A 22706-nucleotide genomic window follows, 5' to 3' on the forward strand; every position below is an offset into this window, starting at 1 on the left:
TGCTGTTGAAAATTACTTGTTAAGCCACACTCCTCTTGGTCCTTTTCAACACTGCCTTCCTGTTTGGAAAAGTATGTCCCTGGGCCTATTTAATTTTCTTTAAACAACTTTTTTTTTTTTTTTTGCTCACATGGCTTTGCCTTTTCAGGCTGTTCCTGCCTCCTCTACAAACAACGAGCTAGGAGAGTTTTGTTAACAAGGCTATCCAAATTCCTTCTTCTGCAGATGATCCTCCCTCCACCTCGGGAGACCCAGCCCAGCTCCTGCTCCCGATGGCTGGAGGGTAGAACATCCCCACACCACCACGGAGCCGGGAGCTGGGAGCGGAGCCTCCTCAGAGGCAGACCCTGCTTGCTGCCTCCTTGTCCCCGCAGCCATCATGCCAGAGGGCCGCATGTCTCCTGCCAGCAGAGCTGCTGCTCAGCCCCCCTGTTTTGCCCCACTCTTGGACCAGAGATGTGAGCCTGGAGAGGTCTGAGCACTGCCCATCATCCTGCGTACTCCCCTTGAGCATTCCACTGCTTTTCTTAGTGCGGGAAGCTGCTTCCGTCTTCCTCCTGCCCCCAGTGTGACCATGAAGCTTGGGCAGATTTGGGCCTGCCAGGGAGCTTTTTGGCCACAGTGTCAATGAACATGAGGCCACCGAGCTTGCAGAGCCAAACATCAGTGGGAAGGTCTGAATGGAGAGGAGTGCACTGATGCTAGGTCTCCTTTTGGCAACTGTGCTTTTTCTCTCCCCAAAAGGAGGAGGCCTCATTTCACACACAGGATGGGGGATGCTCACTGAGCACCTGCTCAGGAATATGATATTTGGCCTCAAGTGTCCTTCCACAGTTCTGCTCCAAGTACCAGCAATTACTGTTATCCTGGGCCTTTCGATGCTGCTTCTTACCTTGTTCTCCGTGGCCCTGAGCCTTCCCACCCTGCTGGCAGTCCCACCTGTCCTCATTCAAGCATCCCACCCTCATCAGCTGGTTGCTTGCCATCTGTATGTTCCCCCTCTCCCCGACTCCTTCAGGTTCCCATCCTGACTCCCATCCCAGCTCTTCCTCCCATCACACCGTGCTTTTCCTTAGCCCTCGGGCTGCTAACTCCCCCTCCTCTCAGACCGATGCCTTGATTTCCAAGCCCATTGATTTCCATTTTCCCGGATGGCCCAACCTCCACTCACTTCTCCGGGCGTCCTCCGGCCTCCCTCTCCCGCCTCCTTCCCGACCCCCACGGGCGAGGGAAGAGCCTCCCACCCTTCTCGCACAACACGGGGCGACCCCCCCGGCCCTTCGCCGTGGACGTGGGCTGTGCGGGCAGGCGGGCGGGCAGGCCGCTGTCCCCCCGTTCGCCCTCAGAGGCGGCCCCGCTGCTTGCGCTGTGCCTGGCCGGACAGAGGGCGAGCCGTGCCGGGGGGCAACTTCTGCTGCAGCAGCTGCCTTTGGGGCAGAAACTTTGGCAGCCGGGCGGTGCGGGGCGCCAAGCCGAGTCGAGCCGTGCCGAGCCGAGCCGAGCCGTGCCGAGCTGTGCTGAGCCGTGTCAAGCCAAGGCGAGCCGTGTCGTGCCATGCCGAGCCGTGTCAAGCCCAGCCGAGCCATGTCATGCCGAGCTGTGTCATGCTGAGCCGTGCCGAGCTGTGTCGAGCCCAGCCGAGCCGTGCCGAGCCATGCCCAGCCCAGCCGAGCCGTGTCGTGCCGAGCCGTGCCAAGCTGTGTCGAGCCCAGCCGAGCCGTGCCGAGCCGTGCCCGCTGTGCCGAGCCGTGTCGAGCTGTGCCGAGCCGTGTCGAACTGTGTCGAGCCATGCCCAGCCGGGCCGAGCCCAGCCGAGCCGTGCCCAGCCAGGCCAAGCCGTGCCCAGCTGTGTAGAGCCATGCCCAGCTGTGTCGAGCCCAGCCAAGCCGTGCCCAGCCGTGCCCAGCCGGGCCAAGCCCAGCCGAGCCATGCCCAGCCGTGCTGAGCCGTGCCCAGCCGTGTTGAGCCCAGCTGAGCCATGCCCAGCCATGCCGAGCCGAGCCGTGCCCAGCCAGGCTGAACCATGCCCAGCTGGGCCGAGCCGTGCCCAGCTGTACCAAGCCCAGCTGTGCCCAGCCGTGCTGAGCCGTGCTGAGCCGTGCCCAGCCGTGCCCAGCCCAGCCGTGCTGAGCCGTGCCCAGCCGTGCCCTGCCCAGCCGTGCCCAGCCGTGCCGAGCCGTGCCCAGCCGTGCCCAGCCGTGCCCAGCCCAGCCGTGCCCAGCCGTGCCCAGCCGTGCCCAGCCGTGCCCAGCCGGGTCGAGCCGTGCCCAGCTGTGCCCAGCCCAGCCCTGCCGAGCCATGCCGAGCCGTGCCCAGCCGTGCCCAGCCCAGCCGTGCCGACCCGTGCCGAGCCGTGCCCAGCCTAGCCGTGCTGAGCTGTGCCCAGCCGTGTCGAGCCCAGCCGAGCCGTGCCGAGCCGTGACCAGCCGTGCCCAGCCCAGCCGTGCCCAGCCGTGCCGAGCCGGGTCGAGCCGTGCCCAGCCGTGCCCAGCCCAGCCGTGCCGACCCGTGCCGAGCCGTGCCCAGCCGTGCCCAGCCGTGCCCAGCCGTGCCCAGCCGTGCCCAGCCCAGCCGTGCCCAGCAGTGCCCGGCCGTGCCCAGCCGTGCCCAGCCCAGCCGTGCCGAGCCGTGCCGAGCCGTGCCCAGCCTAGCCGTGCTGAGCTGTGCCCAGCCGTGTCGAGCCCAGCCGAGCCGTGCCGAGCCGTGACCAGCCGTGCCCAGCCCAGCCGTGCCCAGCCGTGCCGAGCCGGGTCGAGCCGTGCCCAGCCGTGCCCAGCCCAGCCGTGCCGACCCGTGCCGAGCCGTGCCGAGCCGTGCCCAGCCGTGCCCAGCCGTGCCCAGCCGTGCCCAGCCCAGCCGTGCCCAGCAGTGCCCGGCCGTGCCCAGCCGTGCCCAGCCCAGCCGTGCCGAGCCGTGCCGAGCCGTGCCCAGCCTAGCCGTGCTGAGCTGTGCCCAGCCGTGTCGAGCCCAGCCGAGCCGTGCCGAGCCGTGACCAGCCGTGCCCAGCCCAGCCGTGCCCAGCCGTGCCGAGCCGGGTCGAGCCGTGCCCAGCCGTGCCCAGCCCAGCCGTGCCGACCCGTGCCGAGCCGTGCCCAGCCGTGCCCAGCCGTGCCCAGCCGTGCCCAGCCCAGCCGTGCCCAGCAGTGCCCGGCCGTGCCCAGCCGTGCCCAGCCCAGCCGTGCCGAGCCGTGCCGAGCCGGGGGCTGCGCGGCGGCGGGGGGCGCTGACGCACGGCGGGGCGGGCGCGGCGCTATAAAGGCGGCGGCGGCGGCGGCGGGGCGGCGGCGGCGGGGCGGCAGCACCATGGAGAGCTGCCGGGCGCTGGCGCTCTGCGCCGTGGCGGCCGCGCTGCTGCTGGGCGCCCGCGGGCAGGGGCCGACCCCGCCGCGCCGCGCCCGCGACCTGGGCCCCCCCGGCGGCGGCGGCGGCGGCGGCGGCGGCGGCGGCGCCTCCCGAGAGAAGGAGCTGGTGGGGCGGGGGGCCGGGGCCGGGGCGGGGGGCGCCGCCCGGCCGGGCTCGGCCTGACGGGGGCTGTGGGGTCTCTCGGCAGATCGAGGCGCTGCAGGAGGTGCTGGAGAAGCTGAAGAGCAAGCGGGTCCCGCACTACGAGAAGAAGTTCGGGCAGGTGCCCATGGTGAGTGCCGCGGCGGGACGGGGCGGGACGGGACGGGGCGGCCGGCGGCGGCGGCCCCCTCACCGCCTGCCGCTGCCCGCAGTGCGACGCCGGGGAGCAGTGCGCCGTGAGGAAGGGGGCCCGCATCGGGAAGCTCTGCGACTGCCCCCGGGGCACTTCGTGCAATTCCTTCCTCCTCAAGTGCCTGTAAGCGGGGCGCCCCGGGACGCGCCGCCGGCAGCGCAGGCACCGACGTCCCCCCGCCCCGACGTGGCGGCCCGGGGCGGCGGCGGCGGCGGCGACTTCCCGCGGCTCGTCCGCCCGAGAAACGCAGCGAGAAGCCCCCGCGTCGCCCGTGTAACGCCGTCCGTGACATCCGACATCCGTGGAGCTGTTTATTTCTCTCCTCCCGCCCCCCCGCCCTCCCCTCCTTCCCCGTTTTATTTTGTCCGTCCAGGAAAAACCCGGCCCGTGCCTTGCCGAGTAGCGGTGCCGGTACCGGGAGCTGCAGTGTCGTACCAGCGCCGAGCCGAGCCGTGCCCGGGAGCGGGGCTGGCCCCGTGCCGTGCCCCGGGGTGCCCGGCCCCTCAGGCGGGGAACGTCCCCCCGCTGCTGGCCGGAGGGGCCGGGGCAAGGGGATCCCCTGGGTGGTTGGGGGTGGGGGGCATCTTCAAAGCACCCTGACCCCCTTCTTCTTGCCCCGCAGCTGAGAGGGCCCAACTCGGCACAGCCCAGAGGGAGCGGCACGCAGCCGGCGGCGGGGTTGCACCCACACCCCCAGTTTCGGGCCGAGTCCAGCCGGGCTCACCCTGCGCTGGAGAGGGTCCGGCGTGAGGTACCGGCGGCGTTCAGGGGTCCGGCACTAGCCTGGCCGGGGTGGGGCTGGGGGGAAATCGGTTGCTTTACCAGAGCCACCACGGAGAGAAAGCTGTCTGGATCCGTTGCAAACTACCAGGGGATATCCTAGTCATCTAGACCAAATTGCTCACATTTCTACAATGAACTGATGTATATAAGTATGTCTGTCCTCCACAGGTACACTGTGTGTTTCAGCAAACTCATAACGTGTTTTAATCCTTTGTCTCTGTTAATAAAGTCACTGTTCTGATGACAGTGTTTTGGAAAGGAGTTTTAATTTCGCACACGAGAATCCCTAGGACTCAGAGAGAGAGGCTGATGGTTACTCCAAAATTACTGCAGCCACCTGCATTACTGCATGCTTTAAGCCAGGCTGTCAGCCGGGTCAGGACAGGGCTGGAAAATGAGGTTCATGTCTTCTGGCGCTGGCTCAGTTGATGGCTGCTCCCTGCCCCATGGGCACCCAGGGGGACTGTGATGAGCAAAGACACTTCGGACCTCCGGTTTTCCCTTGGGAGAGGGCAGGGTTCATCCCAGCTGCCGGGACTGGGCTGGGGAGACAATGCAGGGGGGGCAACCACCGTGGGCTGGATCATCTTTGCTGTTTTGCGTTTTATTCCCATAAAAGAAGGACCACTGAAGGAACTTCCTGCCTCTCCCAGGGTCACAATTCATCTGTGGGTGTCTGTGCCTGAATCAGCTCTTATTTCTACCAGCAGGGAGATGAGGGGCTACATGGGCTGAGGCAGATGTGGGGGAAAAGCACTCCTCCAAACAGGCTTCATATTTGGTGCTGAAGAGAGCACAAATTTAGGTGAGAAACCCAGAGACTTGTGAGAAAAAAGAGATTTCTGTAAGGCACTTGCTTTGCTCCCTGAAGAGTAAGAGGATGTGAGCAAGCCTGGATGAAACAGGTACAGAAAAACTGACTGCAAAAAGAGATATGCCACTGTTTGTTTTATTATCATTATTATTATCACTGTGATTGTTATTGTTGGCTTTGTTGTTGTTGTTGTTGTTATTTTCCAGGACAGGGATGAGCTCTTCTTAGCCCAGAGAAAGAGAAAATAAACGGCAGCTGGAAATATCCAGAGAGAGTGTGAAGGCTGGTGGAGCGGATGGGGCCACAGGGCTGGGGTAGCAATCTGGGGGGCTGTGTATGTTGGCAGGGGCAGGAGGGGTGTGTTAAAGTAGGGCAGGAGCCATGGTGCAAATGGTGGGAACACTGTTCAGTGAGGACTTTACAAAGAGAAAGGGATATGAAGTGAGCAGGGATGGAGCAGTGGGATTTTCCAGGCAGAGGTGGCAACCAGCTGTGACTGCAATTTTTATGCCCGTGGGTGGGTGCTGGCCTGTGGGGGAGAGGTGTGATAGTGCATTCGCAGGGCTGGAGGCGTGTGTTAGGTTTTGTAAATTGGTAACTGTGCTTCTGGATGTCTTTATGGTCTTTCCCAGAGACAGTGTAGAGGCATTTACTGTTGATTTCTTGTGGAATAATGAAAATTTTTGTAGCATCTGGGTTTGATTCCCTTCCCACCGCTACAACAAAAAGGACTTCTATTCAGGTGCTCGATGCTTTCAGTGGTCCCCTCAGCACTGAGTCCAGCCCCAGGTACCACAGCCATCTCAATGAACCAGCTCCAGTGAAGATCATCTCAACATGTAACATTTTTACTGAAGGTTTATTTACACAAAATTGGACTGAAACATGAAATACTGGACTAAAATATTTCAAGAATGATCCAGCTCATGTGTTAATTTTATAGTTCTTGTTTTCCCTGATCTTACTGCTCAAAATTATAAATGTGGTTCAAATAAAGATCAAAATTATAAATCTAAAACCTAACTTGAGAAAACCAGGATTTATGGTTCACTTGCATGATGCTGTCATTATGAGAATACTGTCTGCAAGAGTGTGTGCACCAGCCTGAGCGCTCTTATCACTTTGATTATGCTCATGACCACTTACATTACAGTTATTTCTATTGTACAGATTGAAAAAAGCAAGTGAGGAGGGAAGCCTGTGCTCTAACAGTCAGGACAGAGTTGGTGTTTGCTTATTTTTCACTCCAAAAATCAATGATGTGAGATAACACCATTTTTCATTTAAACGATCTCTTGATTTCACCCTTCCTTCTGAGGCATTTGGGCACGCTGTGTTGTGGTGTTTTAGAAACAGGGGAATGCCTATACCTCTGGGAGTCTCCAGTGTCCTTCAAACAGGAGGCTGTAATGTGCTGAAGGGCAACCATGGGCTTCCAGGGCCATTCCTGCCCCCCCAGGGCTTCTCCCCACCCTGCCCATCACCGAGGACCCCATTTCAGCCCTGCCTGGCCCCTCAGCTCACGCCCCACTGATGCCATAGGGTGCCGGTCTCCAGCTGCCCACAGCCCTGTCCTGCTCAGCCATGGTCCCTGTGGGCTGATGTGCCAGCCTGGCCCATCCCCATCCCTGGGGAGGTGCCTGATGCCCCCTGGCCTGCCCTGCTCCCTCTCTGGGGGGTGGGATGGGTCTGGCTGTGAACCTCTGCCCTGCCAGCCTCGGGGCAGCCCCTAACGGCACCAGCCCCTGCAGGACGCACCCCAGCGTCTGACAGGGTGCACCCAGAGGTGCTGTGGGAGATGGGCAGCTGGAGGCCAGTTGCCAGTGGTGTACCCCAGGGGCAACACCAGTGTCAATACCATTTAACGTCTTCATTAATGACCTGGATGATGGTCCAAAGTGAACCATGCAGTTCAACACAGAGAAATGCCCTGGGGAGGAATAACCCCCCACACCAGGACAGGCTCTCTTGGCCCAAGTGGGAGAGTTGGGTCCTACCACACCACTGAGGACCATGCAGCTCAACAGGAACTTAAAATGCCCTCATAGCCATCTCAGCTTCACATCTTCTTTGCAAAGGGTCTGGGTTCTGCAGGTATCACTTTTTTACCCACCAAAAAGAAAGAGAGAGGGGGCAGAGCAGCTCCTACCCAGTTGTCTGTGGGCATTGATCCAGAGTACAAGGTCAGTGATGAGATCAACATCAAGGACACATTCCTCAACAGACTGCTGGATGAAACAGGAGGACAGTTTTGCAGACAGCAGAAAGGGGGACAGCCTCCCAGAGAGCTTGTGGAGAGACCAAATGCCTATTGCCATTGTTCTGACCTGTCATGGAAAGACTATTCAGGAATAAACCTGTCTTGGACTATCCTGTGACTCTGCTGACTCTAGAGTCTGGAGAAAAGCTAATGGAGCCCTGTGGCTGGATTGGGGCACCTATGAGAACAGAAAGCGAGGCTGTCTTAGTCGACATCAGTGAGGGGGCCAGGGAACATGCTAACACTTCCAAGGTGGGCCCTACACATCACTTAGCTGAGCACCCAAGACAAGCACCGCAGCCTTTGAGGGTTCATCTAGGGTTTAGGCAGCAGAGAGCGCTGTAAGAGTGTGGACTCAACACCATGGTTCAGAAATAATGTATTTATTGAGTATGAAGTAAAAAAAGCCCAATGCCTCAAGTGTCAGCCCATTAGGATTCAACTATGGTAAATATGCTTGCCTGCTGGCAACTCCATTTCAAGATCATAATTTTGGTTTTGATTGGAACTTCCAGCTGGAAAGAGCTGTGAAGAAAAAACTACTTCTGACAGACTGGCTGGCAGGTCCTTCCTTTCTGCGTGGTGGGATGACCAGTAGCTTCTGCTGGCCTCACTGCCCAGGGGATCACTGCTGTGGACCTGGGCTCCTCATCAGCTTCTGGGGCTTCTGGCAGCTCCCAGGCACCTGGATCTGGTTAAATGCATTACACCCCTTCTCAACTACTGTACACACCAGGACTGAAACACAAAGAGACATCATGAAAACACACAGCAAAAAAAGTGTTAATTCAAGGTGGTGCTATTTATTACTGATCTCTAAATCCACCTGAAGGAAATAAAAATGAACTATAGTGCTAGAAATCAAGGAAACCATGCAGAAAACCCATCTCTGTCACTAATATAACCCCAACCAAATGAGCTAGTTGAATGGCAAGCAGCGGGACAAAGCAGCCCAGCTGGATTGTGCTGTTTGTCTCTTCTTCCTGCTTTCTGTGGGCTTTCCCCATGTTGTACCTGCTAGAACAGAGTGTGATCCTCTATCTTCTGGTCCACCTTCTTCTAGGGCATGCTGAACCTCTTCCCAGAAACCACCTAGTCAGAAACTTAAAGACAAAGATGATCAACTTACATTGCTCATCTGCAGCCAAGTCTTCTCCAGGAGGTTTCCATACAATTCACAGACTTGGTGTCCCTGGTGGAGGCAAAATAGGTGCTGCTCTTCATTAACCAGCATCAGGAAAATGTAAGCCTTTGGGTGGCAGCCTCTGGGGTAGCAGATGTGGCAAGTATTGAAAGGACAATTCAGATTCACCTCAGCAGAAGTCTCAGAGTTTGGAGGTAACATTGCGTGGACACAGTACATTTCACACTCCCTGGAAAAATCCCATGACATTTTCTGCTGGGGTGGGCTGCTTGGATTCTGGTTTTTTTTGTTGTTCCCACCCCCCAACTCCCCACCCCTTTCTTTCGGTACCTCATTCTTTGAGTTACCAGAGAAAACAGTTAATGTACCAGTCAACACTGATATAACATGTCTGTGGATGTTTTCAGGCTTTCTACCTGCTTGTAACTTGTATGGAAGTACACGATGTTGCATCCACTCGGTTGCTATTCCTTGTAAGATTTCATTTTAACAAAAGTAGTGGAGACTTTATGCCTTTGTACTGGTGGTGGATCCACCACAGGCTGGAGCTGGGCAAAATAAAATCTGCAGATGAACAAGAGGTGGCAGTGTTGTAACGGAATAAAATTCTCCGCAAGCAGCTGTCTCTCGTCTAAATGAGTGTGGTTTAACTGTGATGAATGGGAGGCTGGATTATTCGATTTTGGGGACTGAGTTGGGTTGGTTTGCTTTTGTTTTGTTTTGTTTTGTTTTTTTTTAATGAAGTAAATAGGAGCACACAGCTATACTTTGCCTGTCTAGAGGATCTGTGACCCCCTACAACCCCCAGCAAGTCACCTTTAAACCTAGGTCTCTGCAAGGTGTCACAACACCCCTTGATGGGAGGGGAGGCTGCACAAAAAGGGACTCAAGGACCTGAGCAGCCTTGCCTTGGACCTTCACACACACACCACCCCACCCCTGCCAATCCCTGTGTGAGCCTCATTTCAGGTCACATATGGGCCTTCAGTCCCCCAACCTGTCTCCTGGAGGCAGCTCAGACCTATGCTGTAGGCATCTTGCCTCCTGCACGGACCCCTCATCTGGGTGTTCTAGTTTGTCTCCAGTCCCATTTCCAGCCCCATCTCCTCTGACAGCACTCCCTAGATGGGCTCTGGTCCTGGCTCATCACTTGCCTTCTCTGGGACTGGTGATGGACCGTGTTACCAGAACCCAGCTGTGCCCAGTTGGTGAGGGCATTGCCTGTGTGGGGGTCCACCTTGGCTCCCAGCTCACCCTCCCTTGGTGCCCTTGATGCAACGATGTTTGGGCACAGCACTTATGCGCAAATGAATAAGTGGTCCTGCAGTCATGGAAGACTTAAGGCTGCTCAGCCTTAAGTCTCACTCCTGTTTGCTCTTGAGTAAGCAACAAGCTGCCCCATGCTGTGGCAAGTGGGGGCTTGGGGACCCTGCTCTGCCACAGCTGTGGGGGTGGTCATTTGTTGAGGAGCCAAAAGATGAAGCCATGCATGCCCAGGGGAACTTGGTGCTCCCCACACAGTATCTTTACCTGGGAAATAGCCTGGCAGCCCTGGACAGCCAGTTGGAGGATCTGCTCATTCATGCCCTTCCTCTTGCAGCCCGTGGCTGTATCCATGATTCTGGCAAGATTGTGCAGAAGGGGTGTGGGAGCTGCCTGGAGCCCTTCCATGTGGTCTGTCCACAGTGGCAGCTGTAACCAGATCAGAAATGAAAACATAAATACTGTTTAAGTGTTCAAGTATTGCCCTTTTAATTCCTCCCCAGTAAATGACAAATACTGTTTTGTATGTGGTAATTGACTGCAAGGGAGGTTGGAGATCCTGCCATCCCCCTTTTGCAGGGGCGGGGGGGAATGCCTTCTTCCCTGCAGGCACTACTGGGAGCAACAGAAGGACCACACAGCAGCCAGACTTTGTCCCAGAAGTCCCTCCCCTCTTCTGGTCCACCATGATTGGCTGGTAGGACCCTACGGGATTCCCAAAAAAGCCAACCCAGAGAACCAGCTGGTGGGTCTGTGAACCACAAATTACATTTCAAGGTGTGGTGCAGAGAGGGCAGATGGTGGCAGGGATCTCCCCTTGCTGGTGGTTCTGGTGGATCTTACAGCAATCTGTAAGACCATGAGAGGGTGCAGGCTGGTGCTGTATGTGCTTCCTATAAGGCTGATGACCCTACTGAATATTTTAAAAAACTCTGGCTGGCACTCTGAGCACGAAGTCAGAAGCATGCTGTGAGCTGCTGGTGTTCCTGTCCAAGCCAGCAGCAGCCAAAGAAAAAGAATGGGTATGGAGCTGACAGTGGTGTTCAATGGCAAAAAAGGAAAAAGCCTGGAGAATCCTGACTGGCAATCAATTCCACACACACCCTGTTAATAAATTTTCTCTGTATTTGCACTAAAGTTACAGTCCAGTGTTACATTTTGTACACACGTCTAGCAGTGGCATGTCAGAAGACAAGTTTACACTACCACTTCTGTTAAAAGGCATTTATGATGGTCCTGAGGAGGTGAGAAGCTGTGAGGGTATAAATGCTCTTTTTGAAGCTGCTAAAAGGTGAATTGCCAATTTGAAGAGAAGCCTGGCTTGCAAACCAGGACTCTTACAGCTTATACAAGGCAGCAAGAAAACACTTTAATAGAATTAAGGTGATTGTGGCAGAGGTGGATGCACAGCAGCAGGCAGACTTGGTGGACATACAACAATCTTCCAAACACAACAGCGTTGCAAATTAATGGTGGCAGACATATTATCCAAGCATGCCTTGGCCATTGGTCTACAAGGCAAAAGAGGTTCTGAAATAGCCAGGGCTTTTACAACAATTTTTATCAGGGAGCGCTAGCCTCAGAAATTACAGACTGACCCAAGAAAAGAATTTTTAAACTAACCTTTAAATAAGCTGTTAAAGCAGTGTAATGTTCACCATTTTTTCTGGCAAATAATGAAGTAAAAAACCTCTGCCACAAAGCATTTTAACAGAGTGCTCAAAACCAAGAGATGGAGATATTTTACAGCATGCAACACTTTTTGCTGCATTGATGTGTTGTCTGCATTTATAAAGGATAGTCCTAAGTTCTGCAGAGTTACCAGACCCCAACAGGTGGTTGTGAATCCTTCAAACCCTGTGAGGGTTTGGAAAACCCTATATGGGGGGTGTGTTTAAAATGAAAGAATCTGTGCCTCTACTTGAAAAGCGAGACCACATCAGGGTGTCTAGAGCAAAACCAAGATCTGAGAAAGGTTTTGACCCATCCATGTACATGGATTATTATAGAGCCCAGGCTGGCAATGGTCTCCCTGGTGTTCAATGCATCCCTTGTGCTTATGGTGTGGGTGTAGGAGGTATATGTTGGCAGATGAAAAGCTGGACATGAGCCAACAATGTCCACTTGCAGCCCAGAAAGCCAGCCGTATCCTGGGCTGCATCAAAAGAAGCATGGCCAGCAGGTCAAGGGAGGTGATTCTGCCCCTCTGCTCTGCTCTGGTGAGACCTCACCTGGAGCACTGTGTCCAGCTCCGGAGCCCTCAGCACAAGAAGGACATGGACCTGTTGGAGCAGGTCCAGAGAAGGGCCACAAAAATGATCCGAGGGCTGGAGCACCCCTCCTACGAGGCCAGGCTGAGGGAGTTGGGGTTGTTCAGCCTTGAGAAGAGAAGGCTGCGAGGAGACCTTCTTGTGGCCTTTCAGTACTTAAAGGGGGCCTATGGGAAAGATGGGGAGAATCTTTTTAGCAAGGCCTGTTGTGACAGGACAAGGAGTAATGGTTTTAAACTAAAGGAGGATAGATTGAGACTGGATATAAGGAAGAAATTTTTTACAGTGAGGGTGGTCAAGCACTGGAACAGGTTGCCAAGAGAGGCAACCTCTCGATGGAGGCCCCATCCCTAGAAACATTCAAGGTCAGGTTGGACGGGGCTCTGAGCAACCTGATCTGGTTAAAGCTGTCCCTGCTCACTGCAGGGGGGTTGGGCTAGATGACCTCTAAAGATCCCTTCCAACCCAAAGCATTCTGTGATGCTAGGATTCTATACTCTGTAGCTTGTGTCAAAATTCTCAAAAATAACTTTTGGGTGCCCAAGAGGGAATTGGTTTTGCTTTGTTGATGAAGGGATAGAGGCTAGTAAAATGACAGGAATATAGCTTTCCGTTGGGGGCTGCTTTGAAATACAAACAATTGGCATTTATGCTGCTGCCAAAAAGCACATCTCTGGGGATCAACAGCGTAGGCAGTTAGGTCCTGGCTAAGCAGTCTGCAAGCTCCCCAGCTCATTTTGTCATAAGTGACCCACTCATGTGCCCATAAATGTGTTAAAACATGTTCCCTTTAGGTGGTCCTTTTTAGCAGTTTTGAAAAAATGGGGTAAATAACCTTTGCAGCTCTCAATACCCAAAGCGTGGGGGAGACTGCTTGGGTAAAAAATTTAAAGACTCTATGAAACATATATGCAGGCTGGGTACATGTATATACATGAGTTTAGCACCTTGGGTGATTAATTGTACATCCATTTTTCCCTTCAGAAACTGACTAACAATAAAGTAGCCATCAAAGGCTTTGGCATTGTGCACAGAAAAGCATTGCCACAAACTGTGTGTCAATAAACAACTGAATAAAGTGCTTGAGATGTGTCCCCTTTAAACTCCCATTTTCTTTCAGTTTTTTTCCTGCCCCTTCTTCAGCTGAAGGGTCATCCAGGGCTGTCTCCATCTAAAAACGCAGTTTGGGAAATGTGTCCCAGTTTCCTGCATATGTTCCATGTCATAGACAAAGGTCTTTTCCAACCTAAATGATTCTATGATTCAATGAATATAACCCTGCCCTGCTCCTGGATTTTCAGTCATGGGTATGATTTTTGATCACTGGTGCTTGTTTACGTTATAGACCTGTTCCTAGCTTATTGCACACTTGCAGCCTTTACATTCATGATCATAGAATCATAGAATCATAGAATTGTTTAGGTTAGAAAAGACCTTTAAGATCATCCAGTCCAACCATTAACCTAACATTACCAAGTCCACACTAAAACAATTAAGGGTAGACTAGACTAAACCATGTCCCAAAGTGCCACATCTACCCATTTTTTGAACACTTCCAGGGATGGGGACTCCACCACCTCTCTGGGCAGCCTGTTCTAATGCTTGACTACCCTTTGTTTTTTTACAGACCTTACACATCTCACAGAAAATCATAGCCAAACAATCATGTTGGTTTTTAATAGTCAGGCGTTTGGGTCTCTGTAAAAACTCCCCAGACCTGCACAGAAGCCTGCAGCCTGAGCACCTTACTTTGTCCCCAGGTTAACTGCACAGTTGTGCGATAACAGAGCTGTAAATAATATTTACAGCTATGGCCATACTAATATGGTGTATCACAAAGCCCACAAAGGTTTCTTACCCCAAATACCTTCCTGACATCCTTAACACCATAATAATGTTCATTGTGTAAAAGGAGGAAACTGCTCTTGGCATATCTAAGACTGTTGTTTGGCTTTAAGATCCCCCAACCCTTTTACCCCTTGGATAAGAGGGTGATGAATGTATTAACTCCTGAGAGTGATGCACGTATTAAGTCCTGAGGTCACCTTCTGCCCCAGTGTGGGACATTCACTGCCCACCACGTGGGCCAGTCTGCAGTTAAGGGCCCTTTTGTCCCCGTAACACCTTGCCAACAAGATGCTTGAAGCCATGTAAAACAAGACACTTGAAGCGATGTAAAATTCATTTAGCTTTCCTAATGAGCACTTTATTGTAACAGTTTTTCCTGTTTTGCTGGCTTGTAAGCCAAGGCCCCAGAAGTAAAAGCCACACCAGTTCCATTATCACCACCATCCTGCTTGCTGCTCCTCCATGCCCCAAAATAATCATGGTCTGAGCTGAAACGTTCTGCAACACCGCACTGGTGCTACAGATCCACAGGGCCCACTTGGTCGGCTCCTTGGAGGGGTCATGCCCCCTCCTCTGGTGTCCCCTGATGTGTTGGTGCTTCTTCTGCAGCCACACAGTGTGTGTGGGGACACACACACACAAACCTGCCTTTTATTTACTTTTTATTCATATTAAAACTTTAATATTTGTCCCATTAGCTGTTAGTAGATGTTTTACCTACTTCATACCTATGCTTTTACAGATATATATTTAATTTCTGTATCATCTTCATAAAGGCATATACGTATATACATACACCAATACACAAGTATATAAATGAAGGCATGTATATATATAAACTAGGGTATCTGTGTATAAATAAATAAGATATACTTCTGCATGTTTGTCCACTTCTTCATATATCTACTTCCATATTGCAAGTACTGTAAATGAATGCATATATTTCCATTTCTGAGCATTTCCCAGTCCAAAGGAAGCAAGGAGCCGATCAGAGAGAGATCAGAGCACACGTGGGTAGAACCGCAACCAGCCAATCGCAGGGCAAGACAATGGCAGCTCCCTGCCATAAAATGGTGGTGGCAACAAAATGGCGGCTCCCTGTGCATGGGGGGTGGGACTTCCTGTTCTGATGTACCACTGGGTGAAGAGGAAGGGCGTGGCTGGTCCTGGCAGCCAATCACAACAGAAGACGTTATGAAGGGGAGGGGCTTCTGGCTGGCCGCCGGAAGTCTCTGCGCTCCCTGCCTGGCTCTGGCCTCTGCCTGGCCGAGGCAGCTGGCTGGTGGCCCTTCCTGCTCTGTAACCCTCACGTGCTTCTTGCAGGCTGACACCATGCAGTGTCGTCTGCTGCTATGCTCTGGCAGTGAAGGTGGTTTCTGCCAGGAGGGGTTAAAAAAGAACCTGAGGAGCGGCCATCTTTCCTCCCCTTCAGCTGAAGTTGTGCTGCCTGCTGCCCTTCACACAGAGCAAGTCACAGCCCTCAGCATGCGGCAGGGTGAGAGAGCTGAGCTCTTGGAGGGTCCCTGCCACCCGACCAATCTCTCTCCCTTGCGCTCTGTGGCAGGGAGACCAGTGCCGGGAGCTATAGGTGGTGTCTCCCTCAGCTCTGGTCATCAGAGCCAGGTGGGTCCATGTTCCTCAGCAGGAGGAGCTGTGTTTACTTCTCGCAGGAGTGTTGCAAGAGAGGTCTGGCACCCCAAGTGAGGACGTTTCCTGCAAGAGCAAGGAAACCTTCTTGGCAGCAGTGGCTGAACTTGTTTCTCTGAGCACACGCAGCTTCTGCTGCTGTCAACACCCTGGAGAAGAGTGTCAGCAGGACAGGGCAACATCTGGGACAGTCTGTCATGGCACGCTCCCTTTCAGGAGCCACCAACACTGTTGAGTCTGAGCTGCAGTTTGAACTGGTTGCTCCCTGCTTTTTGTGCTGCACTGCTTAGGGTAGGAGGGTAGGATAGCACTCACCTGGTTTTTTTGAACTGATTTTTGGTTTCATTTGCGGCAGATGAAACCACAAAGAGAAGGAAGGTGCTACCTTCTTCCTTTGCTCTGTGACAGACCTCTACTACTACAGATGTGCCAGGGTGGTTGGGATTTGGCTGCAAAAGGGCATCCTTTGTCCAGCCTCTGGTGGCCGTGGAGAAGATGGCACGTTGTCCAAGCTGATCCAGGCAAGCAAACCTGGTGAGGGAGTATCCATCCCTCAGGCTTCTCCTGAGAGGCAGCATTCCGAGGAAAGATACCATGGACCTCAGGAGACAGGTGATTTGGGTGTTTTTCTCTCAACACACACTTCTGACAGCCACGGCCTGCAGGTTAGGCTGCAGCCTAAACATGGCAGGAGCCACATCTTGGGCTTGGTCTGGCCCAGACCACTTCTGTTGGAAGAAAGTTCCAGGGGAGAAAACCCAGAGCTGTGAATAAGAAGTAGATCTGGTCATCTGCATGAATCTTTGTGGTCTCATGGAAATCCTTCAAAGAACTCTTCTCAGCCTCAGAAACCTCCAGGGAGTTCAGTGTTTCCAGAAAAAAAGTGCTCAGCAATGGGCTAGCTCTAACTGTATCTGAACACTGTCTTTGGGCTAACAAGGTTTTTGTACAGTTTCCCTGTGGGGAGTTTTTCCAAAAGACAGGCTTTTTTCACCTTTTAACACTCTGTGGGGGACACATCCTGGCTTGGTTGGGTTGGGAAGGGACAGGGAGAGATTCGGGCATTAAGGCTTGCCCTGTGCCCTGTTTCCCTCTAGGAAGGAAGCAGGACTGTCTTCATGGCTGTGAGGGGAGTTCACCAGCACGAAATGACTTCTGTGCTGGCAGAAGATGAGGCTTCTCCCAGTGTGATCTCCCTGGAGCGACACCTAGATCCCAGCCAGTGAAAGCAGCGTGCCTCCCCATCCAAACTTGCTCTGTCTCTAAGAGAGGTTTACATGCCACAGGGCCTATCTTCATCAAAGTCCCCATTCTCCCACCCTGGCCCATGATTCCCACAGGAACTCCTGGGTATATTGTATGTGAAAAGGCCATCAGCTGAGGGGATATTCAGACCAGCTGCCAGCAAGAAAGCATACCAGGAGCTGTAGGAGACCCTAGACACAGGAGGGCATGTTGACTGGGAAAGCCAAACTGTGCACCTGCTGGCAGTGATTGCAAAGGTGAATTCTTTTGATTTTGGGCTGCAAGAGCTCCCTGCTACACTGCAGGTCCCACTTCAGTGACTGGCTTTGACCTAGCCGGGAGCCCATCCTAAAGCCACAGCATAGCCAAACTCTGTTTCTGAGAGTGTCCCTCTGTCTCCTTTTCTGTTCCTCTTATTCTGCCCCTGGTTTCTGGCTCACCCATGGGAAACTCACTTCCTGCTCTTCCTGAGTGTTCTCTGTGAGGCACACTGAGATTTAGGGGAGAGTAGAGGGCAGAGAAGAGCAGGGAGTCCTGTTAGCAGGCTAGTGTGAGTTTGCTTGGCCCATACCCAGGCAGCTCCCTGCTCTGTCAGTGTTCATGAGTAGCTCTGAGAGAACGTCACTGAAACCAACCTGACTCCTCCAAGCCAGGGTCACTGGGATGTTCCCTGTGATATCAGAGGGATCATTCAAAGCCTTGTCTGAAGCTCTTGGCATTGCAGAACTTATTCTGAAACAGCCCCTTGAAACTCTTGCTGGCTGACCTTTATCAAGGACTGGATGTGACCCTTGGCCAAGCTGAGCAAGAAGGAGAGACCAGAACTGAAGGAGTAAGTTTTGCAAGTAGTGCCACTGGTATGGAGGGACTGATAGTGGCCTGGGACTTCCCTGCAATTTGACAGTTTCCTGTAAAATCCTGTTCTTTCTGACAGCTGTTCATTGCTGCTGTGGAGTGGGATTTAGGGGGAAAGTGGCACAGAAAAGCATTTCTTTAGTCAGAACGCTTACTTAAGGCACTTGAGATTGCTCTACAAAATGACTCTCATAAGAAGTGGCCAGCAGTTGCAGTGTCTTAGTGAAGGTAGTCCCTCTGCTGTGAACCAGGCAGAGACAAGTCTTCCTTTGAGGGGGCTTGTGTGAAACCAGAAACTGGCAACCACCACCATGCTTCCTTCCTGAAAAGTAGATTTGAAAGCTGGCTTAGCGTACCTTGAAAGCTACATAACAAAACTATGGACTTTCATCTGCCTTAGGAATGCCTGCAGTGATTTGTCTTGCAGCATACAATTTATTAATGTTGTTGATCTTCTCAAAGACATGGCCTTCAGTAATGCTAGCACATCAGTGCAGATCTTACAGTGAACTCACTACTGAGCTGCTGGTGGTGATTTTTGAATGGTAGTGCTGCTAAGTCATGGAAAAAGCACATGCTTTCCTCTCTTTAGAAGTCAATATTTCTACAAGTTTAATGAAATACACACTTTTAAAGAAGTACCAGCCACTGAAGTGGTGTTACATTATGTTTATGTTCCCTTAGAGTGGCTGACAAATTGCCTAGAGCCAATCTCCTCATCCTCAAGCAGTTGCTGTCTCTGCAGCACCACATCAGGCAAAACTCATCAACAAGCAGGATGGACTCCAGCAATCTTGCTATCTGCATTGGACCAAATATGTTGAGCAAGGAGAACCTGCTCCCGCTGGAGGTGCTGATGGAGGTAAAAGACAAGATACACTGAATTTACCAACCAGCTACAGCAATCTGGGCCAATCAGAGCATTCCTGTTGAGTGGTACCTTGCTGTCTCCTCTCGAATGCTTGTGGAGGAGCTTTTCGTAAGAGCAGCAACATGGCTGCAGCTTTCTGCACATAAGAAAGGCTCAGGAGTCAGAAAGGCTGTTCAATGTGTTTTCTGCCCCTTGGACTGAAATCAGTGGGTTTATGTGTGTAGGTGAAAGTGGCTGAGTTCCTTATTAACAGCTGCATGGGAGTATTTGGAAAGGAGATCGCTTGCCTTCTAAGTCCCTCAGTTGAGGAGTTGCCAGTGCTCATAGACAGCTGTACAGGTATGGAGCTGGACAGAGGATCACCACAGGCTGGGGCTACTGATCTGTTTTTCTTACTGCGTTACTGCATCTGTGAAAAGCCAAAGAGTTCGTGAGTGCTCAAGATACTATGGCAGTGTTTTCCTGCTGGAAGACTTCTCAAAAGTTTGGTGACAAAATTCACAAAATAAAATTCACAGCAGATGTTAACCATCTGCCCTCCACATGCACATTAAGCACAGGCTCTGAGAACAACGCTCTTAGCTCAAGGGCATTTCTAGTGGGAACAGAACATTGCTTGCTCAGCCCAGCTCATCCTGCAGTTTGTGTTTTGCTATGGCCTCTCAGGACAAACATGCAATGAAGAAAAATGCTTTTTGGTAACACCTGATAGTGGTAATGCTGTCAGTGTCCCATTTTGCACTTGAGTTGTCACAGTTAGCTCTATCCAGAACTGTTTACTCTTCAAGGTGAGCTGAAACTTGATGGTCTAGACTCTGACTTCTGAAATATGCTGACTGAGATGTTATTTTCCAAAGTATTTCCAATCAGTGCAGCAGACATTACAGAGAACAGGACATCAGAATGGGGCCTAGAAGAAAACTCGTATAGGTTTTAAGGTGGACTTCACTGCACATGCTTTTGCTTTCTAGAGCTCCATTCAGAAGAGTGTAGTGACCGCAAAATAGAGGCAGATACAGAGTGTACAACAGATGCATTTCTGGATAGACCACCTACTCGTCCCAGACTCAGGGGCAGATATGGTCATGGAAATGGAAAAAGGACAGGTATGTGAGGTCCACAAACACTGCATTGAAGTGTGTCATGTGTGAAGGGGTGTCCTGATGCAAAACTGAGGCAAAAATGTGTAAGGTCATCTTCTCACAAGAAGGAGAGAATGAATCTCCAGTCTTTACTGTGAGGTCAACTGTGAAATGAAGGTAGGTGCTTGCTTCTCTGTAAGCTGTGATTCTCCTTCTTTCAGCTAGTAATTTTGACGTTGAGAAATAACTCTCCACTGTTGCAGCCTGAGAGAGGTGGGGAGCATGGATGCGAGCAGTTACCCAGGGTGTGGGTAATTGTTCTGCCTCTCCCTGGCAGGCCCCAGCATGGCTGTGATGGGACTATGCCATGGATGGGGCCATGGACCTTGGTGGGCAGTGAGCTGAGCAGGGAGCAGCCTTGTGCCCAGGCAGCAACAAGGGCCAGTAACACTCAGGGCGGTGTGAATAGGGCTCAGTCCAGAGAGCAAGAGGAGGGATTATCCCCCTTGTCCTGGTTTCGGCTGGGATAGAGTTAATTTTCTTCCTAGTAGCAGGCATAGTGCTGTGTTTTGGATTTAGTAGGAGAATAATGCTGATAACACACTGATGTTTTTAGTTGTTGATAAGTAGTGCTAATGCTAGTCAAGGACTTTTCAGCTTCCCATGCTCTGCCAGGTGTACAAGAAACTGGGAGGGGGCACAGCCAGAAGAGTTGATCCAAACTGACCAAAGGGCTATTCCACACCATGTGACATCATGCTCAGTGTATAAACTGGGGGGGGGGGTTGGCCAGGGAGCAGCGATCGCTGCTCGGGAACTGTCTGGGTATCGGTCAGCGGGTGATGAGCAATTGCATTGTGCATCACTTGCTTTGTATATTATTATTATTATTATTATTAAATTGTTACTATTATCATTACTATTTTATTTTATTTCAATTATTAAACTGTTCATATCTCAACCCAGGAGTGTTTCTCACTCTTACTCCTCCGATTCTCTCCCCCATCCCACCGGGGCAGGGGGAGTGAGCGAGCGGCTGTGTGGTGCTTAGTTGCTGGCTGGGGCTAAACCACGACACCCCTCTCCTCAGTGTGTGCCAGACCTGACTTGGGTACCGTGTCCACTTTGGGCCCTCCATACAGGAAAGACATTGACAAACTGGAGGGATTTCATGGAAGGCCATCAAGGCCAGAGATGAGCATCCCCAGTCACTAGGTAGGAAAATATATGGGCTGAAGCCAGCAGAAGTCCATTGTGCTCTTAAAAGTTCCTTTTATTGGTTATCCAGTTTTTATACTTTATGTTGCGCTGATTGACATATGGACACATATTGCTATTACAGTTTTGCTATGTTATTACATGGTTTACCTCCTAACCCCTGCCTACATTGTTAGGAAAATACCACTGCAAAAGCAATAGCCAGGACTTACAGGTGGGCAAGTCAAAATGTGCTTCTGAGATCAAAGGAAAGAGAATGAATAGGACCAGAGACATCCTGCTCTTCCCTCACCCCTATCTGCTTTGCATTCCCACCTGCAGCAGCATCCGGTGTTTCCAGAAACTAAGGCTCCTCTGCAGCAGGAGTGTGAAACCCAGTGTCTTTTTTGCCAGGTGCCTACACGCCCCTGCTGCTGCCAGGGTGGGTGGAAGGTCTGTACCCCTTGCTGCAAAACATGCATCCAGACCACAGCACTCATCATATCAGCAGCCACCTTGCACCAGCATTTGCTTGTAACTGCCCAGTTACTTCAGGGACAGGGACTTCACACTCTGCGCACCTACAAAGGTGCTAAGAACATGCAAAGGGACACTTAGGCCAGGTGCATGTCAAACCGTGTGGTCTGCTGGGGTACGAACAAAGGTGCAGCACATCACCACTGTGCCAGCTGGGGGCTTGTAAATACCCTGCTGGGGGGGGGTGTTTCAGGGACAGCCTGAGCTAAGTACTAATGGCTGGAAGGCCAGCACCATCTCCCACCCATCTGAGCTGGGCAGGAGAAGTAGAAGTGGGGCTTCCTCTTCTGAGAAGCAGCATCTCAGCTTCAGCCAGGAAAAACACTGCCCGCACAACCATACCAGCACTATGGTCCAGCCTGCTCTCAGACACCAACTGCATGTTTGCCCTAAATGCTCTAAAAGCCCGGTGGGCTCTACATTTCTGCCACTGTATTTCAGAGCACAATAGGGCCTCCTGTATGTATGTACAAGGAGTGTTTCCCTCTGGGTGAGGGATATCATAGAATCATAGAATTGTTTAGGTTGGAAAAGACCTTTAAGATCATCCAGTCCAACCATTAACCTAACACTACCAAGTCCACCAGTAAACCAATTAAGGGTAGAGAAATAAATTCATGTTTCCTGGCTTGGTGGCTGCATTATTTTTAATGAAAGTAAAACTAGGAATCATTAAGATTGGAAAGGACCTCTAAGATCATCAGTCCAACCATCAACCCAACACCACCATGCCCACTAAACCATGTCCCAAAGTGCCACATCTACCCATTTTTTTAACAGTTCCAGGGATGGGGACTCCACCACCTCTCTGGGCAGCCTCTTCCAATGTTTCACTGCTCTTTCTGTGAAGAAGTTTTTCCTAATATCCAATCTAAACCTCCCCTGATGCAGCTTGAGCCCAGTTCCTCTTGTCCTATCGTTATCTTACTTGGGAGAAGAGACCAACACCCACCTCGCTACACCCTCCTTTCAGGTAGTTGTAGAGAGCGATAAGGTCTCCCCTCAGCCTCCTCTTCTCCAGGCTAAACAACCCCAGTTCCCTCAGCTGCTCCTCATTAGACCTGTGCTCCAGACCCTTCACCAGCTTTGTTGCCCTTCTCTGGACACAGTCCAGCACCTCAATGTCCTTCTTGTAGTGAGGGGCCCAAAACTGGACACAGTATTCCAGGTGCGGCCTCACCAGCACCGAGTAC

The 22706-nt window shown here is 52.4% G+C and overlaps 1 protein-coding gene across 1 annotated transcript; it reads left to right on the top strand.

Moving 5' to 3' along the window:
* Positions 1-3303: 3303 nt before the first annotated feature.
* Positions 3304-3824, top strand: CARTPT (CART prepropeptide). The gene is made up of 3 exons (XM_075727011.1): positions 3304-3468; positions 3551-3634; positions 3717-3824. Exons 1-3 carry the CDS (start codon positions 3304-3306, stop codon positions 3822-3824), a joined length of 357 nt encoding a protein of 118 aa, XP_075583126.1.
* Positions 3825-22706: the final 18882 nt, after the last annotated feature.

The sequence above is a fragment of the Pelecanus crispus genome, chromosome Z, assembly GCF_030463565.1.
Source record: "Pelecanus crispus isolate bPelCri1 chromosome Z, bPelCri1.pri, whole genome shotgun sequence".
Taxonomy (NCBI): domain Eukaryota; kingdom Metazoa; phylum Chordata; class Aves; order Pelecaniformes; family Pelecanidae; genus Pelecanus; species Pelecanus crispus.

Excerpts from the sequence above, each read along its gene's own strand:
- CARTPT (XM_075727011.1), top strand. The coding sequence starts at position 3,304 with ATGGAGAGCTGCCGGGCGCTGGCGCTCTGCGCCGTGGCGGCCGCGCTG. Across the intron at positions 3,469-3,550 it reads CCTCCCGAGAGAAGGAGCTG|ATCGAGGCGCTGCAGGAGGT; the intron begins GTGGGGCGGGGG and ends GTCTCTCGGCAG. Across the intron at positions 3,635-3,716 it reads AGTTCGGGCAGGTGCCCATG|TGCGACGCCGGGGAGCAGTG; the intron begins GTGAGTGCCGCG and ends CGCTGCCCGCAG.